The sequence below is a fragment of the Acanthaster planci genome, linkage group LG15 (assembly GCF_054643075.1).
Source record: "Acanthaster planci isolate LZ-2023a linkage group LG15, COTS_SCS, whole genome shotgun sequence".
Lineage (NCBI taxonomy): Eukaryota > Metazoa > Echinodermata > Asteroidea > Valvatida > Acanthasteridae > Acanthaster > Acanthaster planci.
The window spans coordinates 8,887,979-8,911,265 of record NC_141791.1 but is presented as its reverse complement, the minus strand read 5'-3'; the positions used below and the strand labels follow the sequence as shown (position 1 = coordinate 8,911,265).

Below are 23,287 nucleotides of genomic sequence, written 5' to 3'. Positions count from 1 at the left end.
CCTCTTTACATCCCCAAAAATGTCTCTCTAAACAATAAACAGAATTACTAATACAAAAACTCCCCAAGAAAACTGAGAGAATGTAGCTGGTCCAGCGAAAAATAAAAGCACAAAAACATGGGAAGATTTGTTTCCACCTTCTCTTAACCGATGGAACCACTAGGATTGCGACTTAAGATATAAATATTGCAGTTCATATTTAGGGTATTTGTTCTCTACCGCCGGAAACGCAATATGTCATAACTGACTTCAAAAATGTCTGACTTTTGCCAAATAACCACCGCTGATTTAGAATTTTCAAGCACATCTGTGAAGATCACTCGCTGACTCCTGACGGCTACTGAAGAGAACTGCGCATCTTCTTTGTGCATCTTTTCCACCATTTATTTACTCCAGTATGCCGCAGCGAAAAACGGTATGTGGGTTACCAGCTACCTGGTGGTGGGGATCACTGTGTACAAAGAACATTTACGGTCTTCAACACTCGGGCTGGTAACCGCGCCTTGTCCGTGGAGCCGACCGAAGCAGTTAATCGGATTACAGTCTGTAGGACTTCGTGCCAACCCCTTGTGTTTGATAGCTCCATGATCCAATTCGAGCAAGCAAATTTATGACATGGCCTGCGCCCGAACAAGGATTGCTCTATGCAGCTGCTGTGTGGTTCTGGTAGGACCAGAGGAAGAAAAGTGAATTTCGACCCCAAACACAGCACGTTACAACTCAACCTTGTATATATATGTAATATGGCTGATCAAAAGCTGGTAATGGCAGAGCAAAATTGATTGTATTACAACATTTTGTCCAAGCACTTTTTTGGTCTAATTTCGCACTCTGTTATGTATCATGAAAAATGAGGCAAGACTTTGAAGCTTTGCATGGTGGAGATAGACTAAGGAGAGGGACTTGCGGGTAACACCATGGGGATAAATCTCTTATTGGGAGAGGTATGGTTCTGATGAGTACTGTTGAGTGAGTATACAACGTTTCGACCAGTGTGCTCTGGTCATCCTGAGGAGTGAAAATTACAGTTTCCTCACTGCAAATCAACAGAGTAATACAAGTACAACATTCCCCCCACCACGTCTTATCTAGGAAGTCATGGAAGTTCTAGCTTTTCGATATGCTAAAACATTTATCGTTCACATAAAAGAAACCGTAAACTCTTAAGTAAGGATAAAAATAATTCAATTTGGACTGCTGGCAACATGCCTTTGAGTAAACAGCACAATAGTCAACCATGATACTTTATAACGATATTGGAATTGAACATGTATCCCACTGCAAAGTCATTTGTGGTGTGTAATCTCCCTTAGACCAGCTTGTGGTGGGGAATGGTAATGATTCATGATGAGAATGGGATTAATTTACCATTTCGCTGGGTTGGTTTATGTTTTGCTGTAGTGTAAGCTCTACCTGTTCATGATGACTAATCGTAAACGCAAGTAGTGCATTGGACAAAAATGTATGCAAGCCAAATATTGTAGTACTCGTATTCCTACTCCGGTACTTTATTCTGTACTTGTACTCGTGAACATGTTCTCCTACTTTGAAAAAATTTCCCTGTATTCGTTCTCTTATCAAAGTACATTTACTTTTACATGTTCTCTTGGATTTACTTGTACTCAAGTGCGTAGTCAGCGCCTTCAATGAAGGCGTGTTATGCGCCCAGTTGATTCAGGTCATTAGCTCACATAGCGGTTCATGGTATAAATAACAATGTCATCATAACCCAATAGCCCTGTGTAGGAAAAAAAACAAACTTCCCAAAACCAGTATGTTTTGGCCACTTGTGTACACACTTTCTGCAAAAAAATAGTGGCCATTAGCCAAAACAGTGTGCACATTGTTCATTCTACTTGCCAGAGTGGTACAATCACAGTCATTCTCTTACTTTTTGCTTGTACATTATTGTAATACTTGTTCTCCAGTACTTTTTTCTGCACTCACATTCATACTCATAAAAATGTACTCGTACTCCAAAGAAAAAATGTCCCTGTACTCTTACCGGTACTCATGGAAAAGTACTCAACTACAACACTTATGCCAGCTGTATGAAATGTGAAGGTTGTGCATCAGTTGTGAAAGGTCTAGATACAGTGTGGAGTAATTTGATGTATTACAGAAATCTTTGATTCGGTTAGTATCATTCCCAACAAACAGCAACTGGTTCTGATGAATGTTATGAAATCACAATGGATATTACAAACAAACTTTGTCTTACATGCAAAAATCACACCCAACGTAATCTGCATGTAGTTCTCCCCATGTTTTTAAACTCTCAAAAATTTATGATATCAGCTACACCTTATGTGGTACATCATATTGTAATGTGTTGCATATTTTGGGGGACATTCATGCTGATTCTATGACTTGCTACATTTACAATTTGAGCATTGTTAGATGTTAGCCTGTGAGCTGTTGATTAACTTCATGTGGTATTTCTCCTCTCCCTTGGGTATTCCTGGCTTCCTTGCATGATGGAAATCAACTTAATCTTCGATGTTGCTGTTACCCTGTGCGTGGATTTTCTTCAACTTCATCACTCCTGATCCTGTCCAATATTCAAATATTGTATTTACATGAAATACAAACATGGAATCTTTGTGTTGAATGTTTCATGTACATGTACTGGTATGCCATAATTACCATTCACACTTGTGCTGCAATTTACCATGTACACTAATATCTGTACATGATCATGCTTATTCAATGACTGTGGATTGGCATACTTTGTACCGCTATACAGCGGCCATCACGTTTTGACCAACCACCTCAAAATATGGGAGGGCGTGGTCAGGCAGGGCCAGGAGGAATGGGAGGGCCTCAGCAGGGTGGTGGGCTCTTATGCTGGGGGTTCAGCTGGTGGACCTCGCCCTTTAGAAGAGATACGAACTAGGCCTCCACCATCCATGGACCGCCGTGATATGGATCGACGTGATCGTCATGAGGATTACATGCCCAAGCGCCCCCGTCGTTACTAGTTCACTGCATTCTGGTTAGTAAGAGATTACTTGTTGTGATACATGTACATGTGTCACTCAAAAATTGCCGATTACCCAGAAGTAGATTGCTTTGCATGAGTGTGTTGGTTTTCCTGTTAACATTCAACCATGAACAGACATGTTTAAGAAAATGATTATGATTTAAGCATTGAAATAAGCATCAATAAATATTGTAGATGTTGATTGGTTTGATTTAAATAATAGTTGTAGGGTCAGTTTTGTTAACTGCATAATTCGTGCTGTTTTATAAATCTATGCCAACCAAAACTTTGCTTTAGTGTTTCTTTTTGCGTTTTTCGTTTTGGTTTTTTTTATGTTTGTTAGCCATAGTGAACTTTGAGAAGAAAATCAAGACGACAAACATTGTGCATGTACTGTAGGTTTTGAATGACTTTAGTCATGTCTTCTTTGGATAGATAATATGTAATGTTTTATTGGCTATGTACAGAGCAAACCATGATTTGAACTTTTTAGATTTTCTTAGATTGCTGTAGGTGTGTTGTTTTTTAAAAGTTCCAAGATTGACAGCCGTACATATGTAAGCAGACGTCAGTTTAGTTTAAATTGGGGCATCCGTAGGTAACGATTTTTGTGTTCTTAATCCAGTTCCGTTGAGACTTTGACAAGTTGAGAGTGTAAGTGATATAGTGTATCGGGCCAAGTGATGTTACATACACATAAAAGTAGCTGAAGCTGTTGCCTTTGTTTCTTTGAAAGTAATTTAGCAGTGAACTTAGATAAGCTGGTGTTAATTTTTTTTTTCCTTTTTACATAAACATACCTGTGTTTTTGGAAGTGGCTATTGTAAGAATCATACTTTTTCTTTCTTTTTCCATCAAACAACCCCTCAATATAATAAGAAAATATCAAATGAGTGTATTTCAGTCACTTCTAGTAGATCTAACTGTGGGTACTAAGCACATACCCTAGTCAGGACTGATGGTGCACTAGATTTTTGAAAAAGTTTTCTGGTTCAGAATCTGTACCTTTGTTTGTGTGCCTCGTCACTAAATTTTCAACTGTCACTTCAAATTATTGGAAACATCTTTTAACCAGTCATAAATATACTATATACATGCATGAAGATTACATCTTAACGTCTACATTCGATTTCATCAGGACATTAAGCTTTTAATCGGAATTTTGAACATTGTGCCTGCTTTCATACTTACATGTATCTCCAGATGTCAACTGTGTAGTGTTGTGTTTTCAGATCATTGTCCAGTTTAGCGGTAGTATAATTGCAGGCCTTTTAAAATGTAAGATTGTGCACAGATGTCATGTAAGCTTTTCTGGAATACATCTTGCTGCAACACTAAAGAAAAAATGTTGGAGTCCTCTTGCTTCTGTGAAAACTGCCATTCAAAACATGAAATTACCCATTTACAACTAAACTTCGGCAGAGGTATCCATTGTGTGTTTAATGAAAAAATGTAATACCTCAACCGGTTACGATGTTTCAGCTGAATATGCATAGCATGTCGTTAAAGCAAAAAATGTCTCATACTGATCCTGTTCCGTTCAAAGATCATTTAAGATTAACAAGATACCGAAGCCTAGAATGAAGAAATGTGTGTGTTAATACATTATCAGTGTAAATTACATTTTCTTGTGATTTAATTCATCACAAAAAATTACTGTGAGGTTGCAGACTTTTTTTTCCCTCAAAACTACTTGAAACTTTTCCCAATGAATATCCGGATGGAAGATCCTTGGAAAATGCAATTCATTAAATATCACAACTGTTAAAGAGTGTAACAAAAAAGCTGTTTTGCTTTTGGAGGAGTCTATATTAACAGTAACAGGAAAATCATCCAACCCGCCTTCGGTAACCTAAGCCCACCTAAACACATCAGTAACTGACAAAATAGATATTGGTAGTTGTAAGACTAGAATTTGGATGGGTTAGAACCTTGAACATCTTTATGAAAAAGGAGTTTACCTGATGCGAATATATGACTATCACCCCTTAAGATAATGGTATGGTCAAAACCAAGCAGTACCGTGCAACATGGCTGCTCCTTTTCAAGCTCCATGGCAAAGCTTGTTTCTTAAACTAAATGTGCAATTTCCAGACATTTACCCTTCTGGTTTCCAATCATAGTAACCTTTTTGCCCAGTATTTTAGCGGTAGTTACCACTTTCTGTTGATTTGTGAAGTGTTTATTTTGTGCATTGATGGCGTGCGGATGGTTTTGACATACATGTGACATGAACTATGAACGTGTGGTTGTGTGTATGTGTACATGTAGGTGCGCTGTGACTGCTGTCACCTTACTGGCTGAGAAAGTGTTATTTGACAGATTCATAGCATTTCATTGTTGAAGGAAGAGACAAAAAGTTGGAAGTGCGTGTATACTTGCCGACCACAACTCGAAGCCAGGAAAAAAATGCACTTTTCAAGGGCCATTTGCAGAGCGACCTTGCTTGTGCATTATCTAGGCACTCCGGACTGTCATGTGGCCCGTGGATTTTTTTGCAAGAAAAGTAATGTGAGTGTTGCAATGGAACGGTGTTTTTCTTGATTTTTCTCATAACAGTTAACTCAAAAAAAAAACCAAGGCCATAGAATGATATGCAAAGTAAATAACAAATCCCCATATTGGCCAATTTTGAAAAATTGCAGCAAAAGCAAATGTTGTGTACTACCTTTAATATCTTCATAACGTAAATTTTGATTCAAACACCAAATTTTTCAGTAGCAACGTTTTCATGTATTTTCACGAAGGCATGGAAACATTGGGGATACAAGTACTGGTAATGAGTTTGGTTCTAAAAAACTTAACTACTTTTGGGATCTGCCCATATACCATAAGTTGATATTTCAGATATGATCTTCTGATCGCCTACATGTACATGTATCAAATGAGGCATATTTATTCACGCATTTCATTAGATGAATTAAGTAGTTACATGTGGCTGTTTGCAACCTTTTTACAATGCTTCCATGTCCATAACAACTTACGTGTATTTGGAGGAACATTTTCTACATTATGGAACTTACTGAATCTCTGTGCTGTAACACCATGTAGTCCCATAATGTAGGAAATGTTCCTCCCAATACAGACTGAGCATTGCTTTTTTATTATACTGTCACGATATGACTGGTTGATTGAAAACTTGTTACTTCTACATATTCCCATGAATTTAATTCATTTGCGATGTTTAGTGGGCAAAAGGAGTATTGAGGAATCGGATATACACATGCCGCACATGTACGTGTATGGCATTTTCACCACAACAAAGAGTTTGAATTGGGTAATTCTGAATTATATTCACCTCTTCGTAGAAACAAAAACACAAATTACAGATATGCTTTGTGTATGTGTGTTCTGTGGATTGATCTGTATTGTAGGATAGGTAGGATTGATCTGTATTGTAGTATTTCCTCACAGTTTACCATGTGTTTGCTAGTTAATGTAATGGTTTCAGAAAAGTGAATGTCAAGTGACATGGTCTTGGCTAGTATGGCAAGTAAAACACCATGGCATTTTTTTTTCAGTTGGTTGTTCCTTTTTCTGTTAAATGAAGTACATGCATCATTCATCGTGGTTTACAACTTTTTTTAGCTGACAGGCGAATCTTGATGCATCATTTCCCAGGTACATTGCAGATTTAGAATGTGTCTGCTACTGCTTTTGAAATCGAGGTCTGCATCAGAAATCTTTATATAACAGGTTTTTGCCCTTACCCAACATAAATATTAATAAACACTGTGTGCTCAGTGCTTGCCCAAGAGCTTGCGCAAAAAAGGAGTAAGCAGGAGGTCGTGGGTTTGAGTCCCACCCAAATAAGCTTGGGAATTTTTTTCACAAGCTCTTGAACAAGCACTGAGCATACAATGTTTATTAATATTTACGTTGGGTAAGGGCAAAACCTGGTATATAAATTAACATTTCCCCAATGCAAAAATGCATCTTAAAAATCAGAAATCTTGCTTCAGCCATGTCAAAGTCAATACTAACAAAATTTCAATTTACCAGCAATATAACAATAACATGACATTTGGAGCCACCTTTGAATTTGGCACAGTGCAACATGACAGATGAAGTCATATTACACATCAGTTGTAGGACACCATGCCAAACTATGCCTCAGCCTTGATGAATCAAGCTGAATTCCGACTTCGGTTGTGTAGCTTTGATTGCACATTCATTGGCACAAATTCAAGGATAGGATTTGCTTACAATTCCAGGAGAGCAACAAGCATCTGTGTGAACCATATTTTGTAGTTTAAAATTGAGAAACACGTGGCCTTTGTCTTTCTGATAGTTGTAAAAAATGTTCTCTCTAAAAATTACAACATTTCGTCGCTGTTTCCATCTCTTGTGTTCCTCTCTTCGCAGTTTTATCAATTAGGTCCAAATTAAAATGAAATTTGTCTGTGATTTTAAAATCATTATCTGAAACCATTTTTACACTTGGCCACTCTCAAGTGAATTTTATTTGGCAGCAGAGGTGTGACATTCTGATGCAGGCCTGTATGAATGATAGTATGGTGATGAATAGTGAAAGCATAAAGCCGTTACACATCTAACAACCACTAGTATTCTGTTCAAACCCTACTGGTGGTCAGAGCTTTAATAGTTTGTGATAGTTCAGCAGTGATTGTATCACTTAAAAAATGTTTGTTAATGTCTCGTGGTATTTGAAAATAAATGTAACTGAATCCTCATGATCACTGAATTGCATTGTTTTGTTTTTAGATGAGGGCAAATATTACTTTTCCCTTAAAGCAACTGATGCTTTCTGTTGGTTTAAGTTCAGTCCAGTGACAGCACTTTTTTGAACATAGTTATGGACAGATCATGTGCTGTTGGACATGTAAACCACTAACTTGTTATATGGTTACTTGGCCACTGCACTAATTCCCCCCTTCCCCCACCCCCACACCACACACCTGGCTGAGGCTCAGCCTGTTTGAATTCCAGGGCTTTTTGTACCCATGGACTTGTACTTGGTGATGAACCAGAATTCTAGAACATGTACATTGTGTAACTTTCCACACAGCCACAAGTACAATGGATTACTTTAAACAGTGATATTTCAACATGATTTGATAGACATCCAATGTTCACTTTTTTGAAAGTTATTTCTTACTTATGGTGTTTGTTCACTAGAAAACTTCCGCAAGGGGATTTAACCACTTCATGCCGGGACATTTTTCAATGTTGATGATGCTGAGCCGGCCTGACTATCATTTTTTCTGTTTTCAAAATACTTCAAAAAGTCATCATTTCATTTAACGGTCGTTTATAGCCGCACAAAGTAATCTTTGGGCACTACTCTAAGTTGACAGGTGACCTTCATTGACGCCCGAGTATTTCAGCCAGGCCTGCAGCCTTGTAAACAGAGCCCAGATTGTGCGGTGTTGTATAACTGTCTTTTGTTCATGAACCTGGCTCAGTGTTCTGCTGACCTTTTTTCAATAGGGGCCAGATTAGCATGCAGCGGTGCTGTGTTGCTCATCGCTGCGATGGTGGAGAGCTTTTGTCCCCGGTGGTAATCCACTTGCTCTCAATGCCCCAAACCCTGGTATACGGTTTCAAAAGAAGGCTGGATTGAGGGTGAGAAATGTCGGTAATGCCCAGCAGCCTGGTCTTTTGTTCAGAGTATGGTCTTTTGTTAAAGGGCCCTGTTTCCTTTGTCCGAGTTCGGAGACCCCGGTCAAGCATATAAACCATACGTCTCTGATTCTGGAGTCCCCGGCAAGAAGTTTTGATGACTTAAATTTCAAAATAATTTCCAAATCTCTTTGCTTTAGTCAGTTCAGTGTCATTTTAATCATGTAGTAATGTGTTCAACATTTTTGTTTTGCCACTTTGACAATATAGTAATGCTACACAATATACAATATAATGGGATACTCAAATAAAACCATTACTAATATGTATACATATATACTTCAGATCAAGGTTACTTTACGGATTTGCGTAAGTGCAGCATGGTTGAGATCTTAACTTACATGTACCTTGAAGTTTCCTTGTTTTAAAATCAAAAAACTTTAAAGGCTTTCCCTCGCTGTTGATCCTGGGTTGTATATTTCGATGTCTTCATAGGGCTTTTATGAAATAAGCCCATTAGCTTGCCAAGTACTCCAATGACGAAAAATTGGAGCCCCTTGACTTTTCACAGCTATGTAAATTATTTTTCAGATAGGCACCAGTTTATCGAAGAAGTGTTTTGCAGTCATAAACTTCACTTCCATGTGCCATACCTGCCAACTAGTTGTAGGGCCCGAATTGGATTCTCAGTTGTTTGGTTTTGATTCCCAAATTCTGTTCCACATTTCAAAACCGTTTATCTGAAACCAACAACAAAAAAGAGTGACGAACGATTACCCTACCAATTATTGTCGTTGATCAATGAAAACGATCGAAAAAAAGAGGTATTCCACTCGATAGCATTAAGATGGCATTGTGAAATTGACCAACTGTTCATGCCGTAGACGTCCCACAGAATCACAGAGAGCACCCTAGTCCCTGCCAAAGAAAAGACCCCTTGACAACTGGACATGCCTGCGGATGGAATGCAATATGCAAGGCCAATGTAAATTACCAATCTCATGAATACCCTTGATACTCTTGCTGCTTTCTGCACAGCCTTCATTAAACATTAACCACATGCTTCTGGGTTGTTTGAAAATTGCAGTGCACACATACGGGCGAATTAAGATTTTCAGTTTTCAAAAATCGTAAAAAATTCATTATTAAATCAATGGACGCTTACACCCCTATGCGTTACTCTCTGGTTGCCACTCTTGCCTGACACACAAAATCTATTGCCCCCCCCCCCCGAGTATTTCAGCCAGACCTGCAGCCTTGTAAAAAGAACCCAGATTATGTAGTGTTCTATAAGTTGCTTTTGTTCATGAACCTGGCACAGTGTGCTGCTGACCTCTTTTCAATAGGGGCTAGATTAGTGTGCAGCGGTGCTGTGTGGCTTATCATTGTGGTGGTGGAGTGCTTTTCTCCCTGGTGGTAATCCGCTCGCTCTGAATGCCCAAACCGCGTTATACTGATTCAAAACAAGGCTGGATTATCTCCACTATTGCGAGTGAAAAAATGTCGGTAATGCCGAATAGCTCAGTCTTTTGTGCTGAGCATGGTCTTTTGTTCCAAGCCCATTTCTTTTGTCCAGGTTTTGAGTTCTCCCAGCTCTGAGTATAAAGCTGATATGCTCAAAAGTGGGTCCCCCAGCAGCAAGTGGTCAAACAGCCATTAATTTGGGACATTCCTGTGAGCACACAGTGTCTGCATTTTCAAATAGTCTGTTCCCAGTTAGGAAAACAATATTGACTTATGTATAAGATCCCTAGGAACACAGCAACCTTGCTTGTGGGCATGTTTGACCACAGCTAGGAGACTTGTTTCGGCCGATAAATATTTTGCCGGGAACTTTATATTCACATCAGAGATGATTAAATACTCGTCCAGAGGTGGCAGATTCACTTTATTTGAGATTATTTTAGAATTGATTTGACTCCAGAGGGTGTAGACCTGTTTTCGGTTTGTTTCACCTCCAATCACAGAGATGAGATCAACAACTTTAACTGCAGTCCATGCAATTTAGTGTAGCCGGTGCTGATCATTACGCCGGCCAGTGTAAGGACTTCAAGTGGCAGCATGATCGTACTTAGGCCTGTGTGGTTTTTTCTTATGACAATTAGGTTTGTTTCGCGTGACCAGTATGCATGAACCTTTGTGTTTGAAATGTTTAGATTAAAATGTATGTTTGGCTTACGTAGCTTTTTAGAAAAAAAAACTTTTTGTGTTTTGGCACAATCATCATCCTTGTGGGCCCGAAACCTGAAATATATCATCATCCTTGTGGGCCCAAAACCTGAAGTATACCTTCAATTACTTCATAAATGCCAAGATTCCGTGTGACTGATATACTGTTGTATGTTTTGGGGGAGCACCATGAGATTTTCTTTTAGTGTGGTGGGGTATTGACATTGACATCGGCTTACACCATTGTTTAATGCTGTATTTAATTTAAAGTCATAGTGTATGATATTTTCTACACTTAGTCAGTATCAAACAATGAAGAAAAAAAGGAAATATCAAAAGAAAGTGTTGAGAGTCATAAAGTATGGACATTAAAGACTTCCTAGTTAATAGGAATTATGATTAGTAAGTAATGGAGTCAGGTTGCATGACACAACTGTTAAATAGTATCTGAACTCCTTTTTAAAGCTTGGGACTACTAAGGGATAGAAATAATTGTGGGGCTACTGTTCAGATTTCATTGTTGATATCCCATCAAGTTTTAGTTTGAAAAATATTCAGACCACATAACGATTTAGAATAAAACAGACACAAAAATTCTGTCTCTCAATGAAGAGAAGGTGGAAAGTTACTGAGGAACACGACTTGTAACTGTGAGGCTGTTTTGACCACATGCTGCCAGGTGCTTATAAAAGTGCAGTGCACACATACGGGGGATTTTAAGTTTTCAAAATTCTTCAAAAATTCATCCTTTCATTTAGCGGATGTTTACACTCACACAGACTCTTTGGTGGCTATTCAAAGCTGGCAGGTGACCTTCATTGACTCCCTGAATATTTCAGTCAGGCCTGCTGCCTTGTAAAAAAGAGACCAGATTGTGCGGTGTTACGTAAGTTTCTTTTGTTCCAAAACCGGCACAGTGCACTGCTGGCGTCTTTTCAATAGGGGCCAGATAAGCGTGCAGCGGTATTGTATCGCCGGAGTGGAGGAGAGCTGTTGTCCCCGGTGGTAATCCGCTTGCGCTGAATGCCACAAATAGTGGTATAATCTTTCAAAACAAGGATTTCCTCCGATATTGACAACCAAAAAAATGTTGGCAATTCCTAGCAGCTCAGTCTTTTGTGCCGAGTATGGTTTTTTGTAACAAGGCCCAACTCTTTTGTCTGGTTTCGGGCTCCCCAGCTTCGTGTATAAAGCCTAGGTGCTCGAAAATGGGTCCCACTGCAGCAAGTAATTAAGAACCCAGTTTTCGGGCTCCGTTTTGCCATTTGTTCAGCCTACTCAGCTAACAGTTGTTAATAGCACATTTGGTCATCCCCCCAGCATGGGCCTTCAATACAGCGCTCAGCTGTGAGAATATCAGTCTTAGATCCAGGCATAAGTGATTATTTTCATCATTGTAGCAGAGCACCCTTCCATGTATTTTGGACTCACTAAACAACACGCTGGCCATAAAGAGAGTGCATATGTGTGGAAAATGGTGCAGTAAGCAATACTGTGTTTTCATTGGTTTTTATTTTCGCTTGTAAAAGATGCTTCAAAACACTAATTGACTGTTTGAGGTAAAATTTCACTAAAAATGCTCAATTTAGTTTTCTTCTTGATGGGGTCAATGGGTACAAATGGAATTCAAGTTTGGTTCACCTGATGAGAAAGTAACATTTAGGCCAGTTAGGGATGGGTGCTGTTGGGGGATCAGACCACCTTATTTTGCACTGACCTTGTGACCCAACAAGGAAGCAAAAAATGATGTCTTTACGATAATATGAAAACCATGATATTTTTCCCCACCATAAACTGGTTGAGGAAAACATGGATATTGAACAGGCTTATTCAAAATATTTCATGCTACTACTGATAAGGGTGGGAACTTTTATTGTGTTCATGCAAAGCTGTGGAGCATTTTTGTCTGGTATCCAATTTCTTTGTATTCACTAGGCCACTCTAAGACAGTTCTGCTTATTTCAGAATGCCACCAAGACACAGCCTGTGATCCCCATGATATGTTATTGTACATGTAGATGTTTACAGTTAAGCATTCAAGTAACTGCTTCAATCAAAGTGTTTGTAAGTTTATTCGAAATTTAAGTTTTGGAAAGTTACATGCCACATCATTGAACTACTGATCACTACTGAACTACTGATGTTTGATCATACATGAACTAAATGTTCATGTATGATCAAACAACATGCTGAGCAACATACAAAGTCAATCAATGTATGCTTTAACAAATTCTGTTTGTATAAAAGTCTCAAGTACACATATTACAGCCTTAAGTACAGATCAGTGTACATCATAAAAACAGTCTTTGCAAAAATAACTGTATGTATATACATATACTTCTGTCAAAACAATGATATGGAAACCAGTGATAAGGATACACTTCTGCATCACATACACAGTGTTGAGCAAGGTTTTAATACTTTGCCAGTGACATTTTATTTGTGCATGTAGAAGCAACATATTTTCTCCATTCACCCCTATAGTTGAACACTTCTCTATTGTCTTGCTGTTATTGACCCTAGGGAGAAAAGTTCTTTTGTAGAAATACTTAAATGCATTTAAGTAAAAACGATTTAGACAAAAATCAGGAATTGAATCAAAAGTGACTTTTAATTGAGAAAGTACATGTAACAAGCTTTTTTTCAAATGTGTTTCATGAACTAATATCATCAGATCCTATAAATCTATTCAGTCCGATTTCTAGGAACTCTCCTTTCAGTAGTGGTCATTTGTATCGTTTGTCCTTGTTCTGAAGTTTTGCAAAAGACCCCAAACTGTCAGAAATTAATCCTGTAATCTTAGTTTATTTGTAAAAGAAATAAATGACCCTTTTTCAGCAACCTTTCCGAGTCACAAATACTAGACTTTGTGTCCTGAGTCCCCCCTTCAAAAAAAATATTCAGAAGTTTAATGTCATTTAACAGACATCCTTTATTGTCTAGTATGTACTTATGGTCAAGAGATGTCATTAAAATTTGTTAATTCAGCGAAGCACTATAGGGGAACGAATACGGCCCTTCATTTATTTTTGAAGTTTCAATATGGGGGGGGTTCAAGTGGGTGACTATGAATAAAAATTAGTGGTGGATCCATTTTAGGTTTTGTTTCTCATTTTTCTTTTCAGAGAGCTAAATTACTTGGGTTGATAGTGAGTTGTCCATTTTCATCAATAAAGGCAATGGCACTGCAGAAAGAGCACAGACATATAAACCCAAAGGTGTGGGACGGGTGTGGAAGAGAATGGAGGTGTTCACTAACTTGGGATAGTGGTTGCAGGGCGTGCAAATAAAAAGAACGTGGATCTAAATCTTGGAATAGAATTAGGTCTACCTACCCCAAGAAGGTGTTTTCGAAGGACACTGAGGCTATTTGTCTTCTCTTGGAAATTTTTGTTTATCATGATTACAGATTTATTTTTACAAGGGTTTATAGCTTGTCCAAAATGTTGAACCGCTATTTGAACGCGGACACCGTGATTTTCACAGGTCCTTAGCAACCAGCCGACTGTCCACTGCCCATGCCAATTTCCATAGCAAAGGAACTAGCTGACAAAGCCCCCTATTGTTATTTAAATTTTACACCTGGCCCAGCTAGCAGAATCCGACCGTGGCGGCTGTGGTTGGTTCCTCAGATGCTTTGGAGAGCCACGGTCAACGCGTGTGTTTTAAGTTATTGGAATCCAGTCCCTTAGCCCTTAATTGTTGCACAAGAGTCATGTTCTGTTGACTTGCGGTCCTTGAGGTCCTTCTTTAAAAGTTGCCTTTTTTGTGCCACAGAGGTTGTCAGTGCATGGTTAGTTAGCCTAAATCCATGCACTTTGAAATAGTCGGCACTGGCCAAACCCTTTCAATGCTGTAATTACGTCAGTCGTCATTTTTCAGAGGCACGCTTTTAACCACTTCGTGCCGGGGCATTCTTCAACGTTGATGATGCTGGGCCGGCATGACTATCATTTTTTCCTTCAACAATTCATCATTCCATTTCACAGTCGTTTACAGCCGCACAGAGTAATCTTTGGGCACTACTCTAAGTTGACAGGTGACCTTCATTGACGCCCGAATATTTCAGCCAGGCCTGCAGCCTTGTAAACAGAGCCCAGATTGTGCGGTGTTATACAACTGTCTTTTGTTCACGAACCTGGCTCAGTGCACTGCTGACCTCTTTTCAATAGGGGCCAGATTAGCATGCAGCGGTGCTGTGTGGCTCATCGCTGCGGTGGTGGAGAGCTTTTTCCCCGGTGGTGATCTGCTTGCTCTAAATGCCCCAAACCCTGGTATACGGTTTCAAAATAACGCTGGATTATCACTACTTTTGAGAGTGAAAAATGCCGGTAATGCCCAGCAGCCTGGTCTTTTGTTCAGAGTACGGTCTTTTGTTACAGGGCCCTGTTTCCTTTGTCCGAGGTCGGAGACCCTGGCCACACATAAACCATACGGCTCCGATTTCGGAGTCCGCGGCTGGTAGTGGTTAAATTCCCAACGACTTCTGGTATTCCGATTGGAGCTTGCTATCCAATCTCAAAGAAATACTTTGTATAAATGTTTGAGGAGAACCACCAGCAATTCTTGGAACCCACTGTTTAGAATTTTAGGGGATTTTTTTCTTTGCAGATTTTGGATAATTTTTACTTTTATTCTGATACACGAGAGGGAACTAGAATTCTTCTTTGTCTAAGAAAATGATAATTAGTCGTCATTTTTTTGGGTGTAATTTTCAGGTAGAAGGGGGTAGGTTAATTTCAGAATGAAGTCTTTCAATCTGAAAACAAAGACTGAGCATGTATTTCAGAAATCTTGCACGTCTTAGCCTCTCAAGTGAGTATTTTTTCCCCAATGCTTAATGAAAGCAAACCGTTTTCTGCTTTAGATTTTTTTGTCTCTTGTTACTTTGTTTTGGAGTAAAATTCAAATTATTCCAGAGTTTATGATCGTACAAAGAAACACCCCATACATAATATTTTCTGATTATGCCAGTGACCTCCAGGTCTTTACCCAGAGCTACTTTGAGAAGCGCTTCAAGTGAGTTTTTAGACTTAAAAGTCATCTCAAATCTCGTCTGGGACAAGTTGCGGTAAAATGATGGGGAGAGTGAATACTTTCCCCACAATTTCCCTGTAAGTAGCAGTTCATTTATTGAGGGGAAGGGGAACTCCCCGTATGTTACGCCATGATTTTTTGGCGAAGAAAAAAGATATTACACAATTTACAGGAATATTTATTGAAATACAGGGCTTGTACCCGATCTCTTCTTGTTAATGTCCTTTGTGCAGTAACATTGCCATATTAAATACAATAAAGTTGTATGTGCCTGAAGTAAGACCATAGCTTTCCAGGAGAAGAAAAAACCTGCAGTAGCTTTATATTTTATGAAAGGGTTGATGTATATTTGTTCCAAATGATACAGTTGGATAAGTTTCAAAAAGCTCTGAGTAAGGAGTGCAGTCCTTTGCCTGTGGCTTGTCTGTCATCAAAACCACAAGTGTCCTTGAGTGGCCTGCCACAGAGTGGGGGGGATAGAGACTGTATAAACAAATACTAACAGCTTTATGTGGGGGAGATTGTGGGGAAATTTCCAGTAGCCATCAACATTCCACCGCAACACTCTTCCACAGTTTATCCTCAACTTATCCCGGACTAAATTTGAGATGACTCCTAACAGTTTATAGAATATGTACATGTTTAAGTGGTGAATAAAGTGGCTATTTTTGTCCCGGACTTTTTCTTCTTTAATAGATGTATACCAATATGGTCAATTGGCCATTGGGTACGTTTTTGGTGAAGGGCAAGAGGAAAGAGCAAATTTAATATACACTCACAAAAGTGTAAAGGCGGGTCCATACTTCAGGCGAATGCAAAAATAAAGCGAATACGATGTTATGAAAAATTTGTAGCGATGTTTTGCCAGAGATACGTGAGTTCAACTTTGCGAGGCTGACCTTGAAATTTTGCGTACGTGTTGGCTTTTACACTGAATATGAACTGACCCATTTATAATGAGCGTTTGCGTGGAAACACGTGCGCAGTATATCACATTGGTTCGCACTGGGCTGAACTATTGGCAAAAAAGGCATGAGGGAAATGGGGCAATTAGTCAGTGTACAATTCCTGCCAAAAGGGTTGAGAACGTTCCACTACATGTACATTGAATATGACTGCAGCTGTACAGTTGCAAGTCAGAAAAAACCAATACCATCACATATTTTTCTGCAGGTTCATGCACAAAAAGTGATATCGTGTCTATATTTGTGTTTTCTGTATTCATTGATGTATTGCTCATATTCGAAATGAGCGTGTTTCCACAAAATTTCCAGATGCAGCAAGAGGCTAATCCACCCGCCCCTCCAAATGCGTCATGCATTCTTACAATGTGATACACAGACATCGTTTGCCAGTCTCCTGTAGTCATGACAAGCATAAAGCATGATTCCAAAATCAATGTTTTTTTACATTGATTACAAAAATGTCAAAACAAAAAGTCTCTTCCCAATTCTGATAAAAATACAGCCAAATAAGTTCACTTGACTACTCTCACATCTCAAGAGCCCAACTTACCACCCAACACTGAATTAGGTATATTGCTACAAAAGATCTAGCGTACCCGCCAATGAGACTGTGCATTTTCATGACGCACATTTTGCAAGACACAGCTATCCAATTACAATACATGTATTCCTTCATGACATCATGCTTCTTCAGCGACCATCTCGCATGCGAGCTGCTGCACCACATGGTGGGCGAGTGAACTCGGACTATCGATAACTCGTGTCATGCAGCTTGTGTCGAAAATCATAAGACAGCAGGAAAATAAAATAAAAATGTCTCTCCATGGCACAATTTGTATTTGGGGAGACTACTTACATGGATGGGGGCGTCAGTTGATGAGTCTTCACATTCTTGCAGGTACACACGGGCCTACATGTGCATGCTATTTAGCTTTCGTCGTCATCCATGGCGATCGGAAGCCTTTCAAAAATCCCTGGATCAGTACTTTCACATGTAGTTGCCTTTTTTTAATCTCACATGCACATTAACATTTTTCATATTATAATGAATTTTATTATACTAAATGCATAGGTAATTTGATTAATTCATTGGCGTTTTCACGAAGTGACAAAACCCACCGGCGGAAAATTGAAAATTTGTCAATCTGTAGTTTTCCCTACCAGTTAACTTCCTTTAATGTAAAGAACAAATTAGCAAAGTTTCAAAGCGAAATTTTGTTTAATTTCATAGTAACTGTGAACAAACAAAAGCTTAGCCTCTGTGTTTCTCTATTTTCACTAAGTGACAAAAAGTAGCATCGTTATTCTTGCACGAGTCTGGGTGTACACATGTGTGAAAACAATGCAATACATGTTCATCTACATCAACACCTGCGCGAGTATGGAAATATTACTGGATAGCGCTCTCTGTGTGTGTGATTCGGCGTTGCGCCGAGTAAAATATATATTTTTGGGCATTGCGCAGATCACCTTTGTAGCATATTCAGAATCTGCTTTTTGTGACTTTCTGAGAAGAATTTATGTCCCCGACGTTTTGCGGCACCCACATTCCAAGGATAACCAGAAGATATACATGAACATGTGCATGTGTACACTGAGCATCTGTCTTTGACCAGGCATAGAATGTTCGGGTTGACCGCAGTCGCACACAGAATTCAAGACACGATCAACATAACAGCTGCGTTCATCCCCTGCGTTCAGCTGTCTCAATAAATGTTCTTGGCATGAGTAAACTTCAATGTGGTCACCGCAGTTCCTTGCAACAGCTCTTAACCACGGTGACCGGGCACGGTTAACCCCTTCACGGTGGGATTATTTTGACCGCGACTGCTGGCTGTGGTTTGCCCTGAATGGAGAGCTTTGTCCAGCAGCAGGCCCCATTGAACCAGCAGCTGCATGGTGAATGGACTGTGTGTGATATGCACTAATCTTCACACAACTGGTGGTGTAGTAGCAGTCCTCCGTAGCGAAGGGGTTAAACCACGACAACCTTTTGGACAAGCTCCCTTGTACTCGGACTCACAAATGAACAAACTTCCAGACGAATTATTTTCCTGACTCTTGCCAGAGCATCTATTATTTATTATTTTGCCAGATACCGAATCTGTTTTTGGCAAGCTGGCATCAGTTATGGGCTGGTAGGCCCCAAAGCATACATCAAACAAACAAAGGACTCCCAGGTCCGATGTACATGTACAGGTACATCTATTGTTATTTGGCTTACAGGCCAATCATAAATGAATGGTCTCCCAGGCCCCAGGAGCAATCATGAAATAATACAATGATCCATCCAACTTTTTAGGGTCAGCGCTGGTTGTGCTATGAAACATACAGCACCCCACCCCTTTGGGTATATAAGAGGGTGTGGCTGACCCCTTACAAATTACAGTGTATTATGGCAAACATCAATGTCAACAATAACTTCATTGGTACATACATGTACAATGTATCATAACAGTAAAGATACATTCCACATCTTGTATGTATTAGGAAGTGGCTATCTTTGAATCCTGCTAAAAAACGCCACTAAAACCAAACATTCTTCAAAAAGGCACGTGCTGGGGTGGTGGTGGGCAAATTGAGCCAGCTCGCCCAACAAGCTGTGACAGAATGATCGGCACATGAGAATTTCCTTCCTAAACTAGCACTGCCTGACTGATGTAATCTTGTAGAAGTAATCTAACCCCTTGCCTGATTGACTAAAACAGTGGGCTTTGATTGGCTACCAGTTAGTGCACAGTAACTTGATTGGCCCACTTTATGAATAATGAGTGCTAGAATCCTCTTCAGAATCCACCTTTTGTGAAACCTTCAATTTTCAAACTGTCATAACTGCAAGAACAGGGGGGGGGGCAATTGAATGCAAACTGGTGCAGATTTGTTGGGATCTGTGGCAGCTATCTGGAACCATGAATATAACCACACAAGGCAGTACAGATTTTACAGCATTCTTCTTTTAACCATGAAAAGCTGCATACATACTTGTGATCCCACCTTATGCATGAAGAGTTGGGCTGAGTGCAAAAAGTATAACATCTGCCAGGAAGTGTGTCCGCTATCTAGGGCAGAACCTCTTATTCAGTTGAACTTGAAATGACTACTGCATACTGGAAGATTGGAAGCTTGTTAAAAATTGCTTTCAAAATTCAAAGAAGCTGTGCTTTTACAATGCTAAACAGCAGGACTCGCCCTTTCAATAAATGTATCTCGTGTAGCATGTCTTAGCCACCACAGATTTGAAAGAGCCCCAGCTGCTTAACCCCTTCACGCTGGAAATTTCTTCCTGAAAGCCGACTCCAAGACCAATTACCATATATAAAAGAGCCAGGGTCTGCCTTCTTTCACCGTGTTCACTCGAGCGTGGGCCGAGAAGAAAGTGGCTGAAAAGTGGGCTGAGGATCTCAATTTTTATGGTGTGTCTAGCTGCCTCCCTGTGCGAAGGGGTTAAATGTAGGCAGGAATTGTCACACACACGTGGTCGAAGCCAATAAAAGTTGCCTACTCCTGGGCACAAAAAGCAGTCACTTGTTTGTAAAATTGGTTTGATGACAGACTGTGAGTTGTAAAACTAATGTCACCTCTGAAAGATTTCAACTGCATTGTAGTTTTCTGGAAATCTTGTTTCAAAGCGTTAGGTGCACAGAAATAGGAGGAACAAGGATACTGCTTAAGTAGTGTTCTACATGTAGGATCTGACAAATCTTGAGAGGGCTGACAGTACAATTTTTTGTGATGTGGCAAAGCTCTCTGACCTTAACTTCTGAGGTTACTGGTTGTGGATCTGGCATTTATAAAAGCGGAGGGAGGGGGTACCCGAAATGGAGGTGAATCTTAAAAACTATATAGCTCATGAAATGACCGCGGAAAGGTCCAGAAAAAAAAGTGCCGTAAAGTGGTGGTTGATATGGCAATTTTTAGTCGATGCATCTTTCCTGGCCTGTGTTGTGACCTGTCCCACAAATGTGTCTGTAATAAGTTTTTGACCATCACTTTCAATTCGCACAACTTACACTGAAATCCACTTGTATGACTGAATGTGTAATCTTTTTCTTCCATATTTCACCTTTCAGGTGGTTGTTACTAAAAGTCCAGTCGTGATTTGATGGAATAAGTGCAAAAAAAAAATTCAAAAATTTAATGTTCAAAATTGGAGGCCAAAAAAACTTGTTTGTCCTCTTCTAGCAAAAATATTTTTATAAACCTTGTTAAAATTCATGGAAAAAATAGCCTCTGACTGGCATATTTCACAGCGTACTTTTCACCCATGAAAATTGAGGTGTTTGGACCATGCTTGAACAAAATGTTAGAAGGATGTGAAGGATATGTGACTACTTAATACATAAAACATTCAGTCTCCTGCATTCACATACCCCTGCCCAGCCTGCATATACAAATTTCCCCATGTGCCTAGTACAATTCACTGAAAGACTTAATTTGCATGCTGCCCCTTGACCCTCCACAATGCACTGCATTCCCACTGCCATGTTTGTCCTTCTTTTCTCCGTGCCGTTTATGCCGTTTATGGATGTGTCTTTTATGACATTTTCAGAATTCCGAGTTCTGTACCTTTCCCGTTTGTGAATTGACTTGATTCCCGTAACGAAAGAAAGAGTGATTTTTTATCTCTTGGTAAGAATGCTTATTCTCATATTTCGTTCTTTGCATGCTGTGTTTTTTGTTGTTCTTTTCTGCCCCCTTTTTCTTCTGTGCATCATACATGTATACAGGTTTGGGTGTGACCTACCGTGATGTGTTCTGTTGGGTGTGGCCGTTAAACAGGGCCGGGAAGCCCTTTGTTCTCTATGTGGTGCGTTGGTTTGAATGATATTGGCCCAATGCCATAGGGATCTGGCCGCGGAGCAGGGCTTGATGGGCTGCCCCGCTCCTTTGTGGTGCGGTTTTGCGTTATCCAATTACCAGCCTCAACGAGGAGAGACCCAGTGGATTGAATAGGCCAGAGTTGAGCGTGATATACCGAAACATGCCCCAGACCTTTATTGAGAAGATCAGGTTGAGTGTGCTATGCCGCAACATGCCTAGATTGCTTATGACCACTACCAGGATTGATCAGGCTGAACGAGCGGTACCGTAACAATACCCTTGATCAGTGATGACTACTCCACCGACCTACCCACACGGCCGAAGCGTGCTGGACTGCTACACTACCCTTGGTCATGGATGCCCACTCCGATCACCTACAGATCGGGTTGAGCATGCTATGCTGCAACAATTCCCTTGATCATGATTATCAGGAAGTAATGAGCCATTCCTTTCTCTATGCAGCAGGCATCGCTACCAACCACATCCCCGGATGACCCTATTGACTGATGGCACAGCTCGGCCCGTGGGGCGATGGTACACCGTCTGCCCCTGGCCCTTTACTGGCTCCTGCTCGCCGAGCGGCACCCGCTTGGAAGTCAGGCCAGTCAACTCCCTCCAAGCGGGCAACGGGTTCCACAGCGGGTTTGCCACACTCCACACTTCTGCCACGGGTGAGTCAGCAATTCAGCATGCTGCCCAGCCTCCCGTTGCCTCGGACAATGGCGCCCCTTCTAGACTGTTACGCCACCAGTGCGCCCGTCCACCACATCCCATCTGCAGCTCCAGCTTGCCGTTGGATTCCAGTCATGAGGCCACCGATCCTGGCCTCAGACGCTCCTCGCAGGAGACGACTGACCACTCTGGTCCTGGTCCTTCCTCCAACCCTCCCGGCTAAGAAAACTAAGAAGCCAAAAGCCAAGCAATCTTCCTCGGCTTCTTCTTCTTCCGTGGCCAAGAAGAGACACCACTCCGATCAGGATCCACCCCCATGGATGGCAAACCTCCAGTATTTCTTGGAGGTGTTCTCTTCTATCGCCCGTAAGATACATTCTAAGCCTCAGCCATTGGTGACAGCACCCGACCCGGATCCTCTCCCGGCCGTCCCTCCTCATGCACATGGGGCCTTCTTGGAGACCAAGGTGACTTCTATTCTCCAACTAAACCTATCTCCTCAGCGAGACCTGGCACCAGAGCAATCCTCGATCCATGGTGACTCGCTCCGCTCGGAACGCGGCTTGGCTCTTCCCTCTGCCAGTCTTCAGCCCCTCTCTTCCGAGGATGATAACATCGACTCTGTGGCTGGTCTGACCCAGCCGGAGGGTCGCCTCAACCTTCTTGAGTGTGACATGATCCATGTTCTTGGGCTCCTATCGTTAGATCCCATGCCGACTGAACAGGGACATACTTCGTTCAAGTGCCACCCTTTACCCCTTGATTCAGCTAAGCCCGTCTTCCCAGAGATCCCTCTAGATTGTTCCTGTGTGAAGATGATGAATGCCCTTGCAAAGGCTAAGCGCTGGCGCGCAACCCCTCCCAGAGCCATGTCTTACTACCGCTTTCCCCAAGAGGATCTCTCTTGCTCCCTGTCAACCACAGATATTCCTGACATTGCCAGAGACAAGATCTCGTCTGATTCCGGCAAACACAGCACCTTCCGGGATAAGGACAAGGCCAACTTTGACCATGGAACTATCAAACACAAGGAGTTAGAACGAAGTCCTTAATCCGA

At 40.7% G+C, this 23,287-nt stretch overlaps 1 protein-coding gene across 7 annotated transcripts in view; it reads left to right on the top strand.

The window, feature by feature from the left end:
- The window catches only part of LOC147796667 (uncharacterized), a 111,525-nt gene that overhangs the window by 36,501 nt on the left and 51,737 nt on the right, over positions 1–23,287 (top strand). Inside the window, exon 5 of one of the 7 annotated variants that reach the window (XM_087146808.1) lies at positions 2,747–7,680. The exons of the other annotated variants lie outside the window; for them this stretch is intronic. Within the exon in view, the coding sequence (XP_087002934.1) occupies positions 2,747–2,896 (150 nt within the window). The 3' untranslated portion in view covers positions 2,897–7,680. Of the gene's footprint in view, positions 1–2,746; positions 7,681–23,287 lie in introns of those variants that run through there. 7 annotated transcript variants of the gene reach the window in all.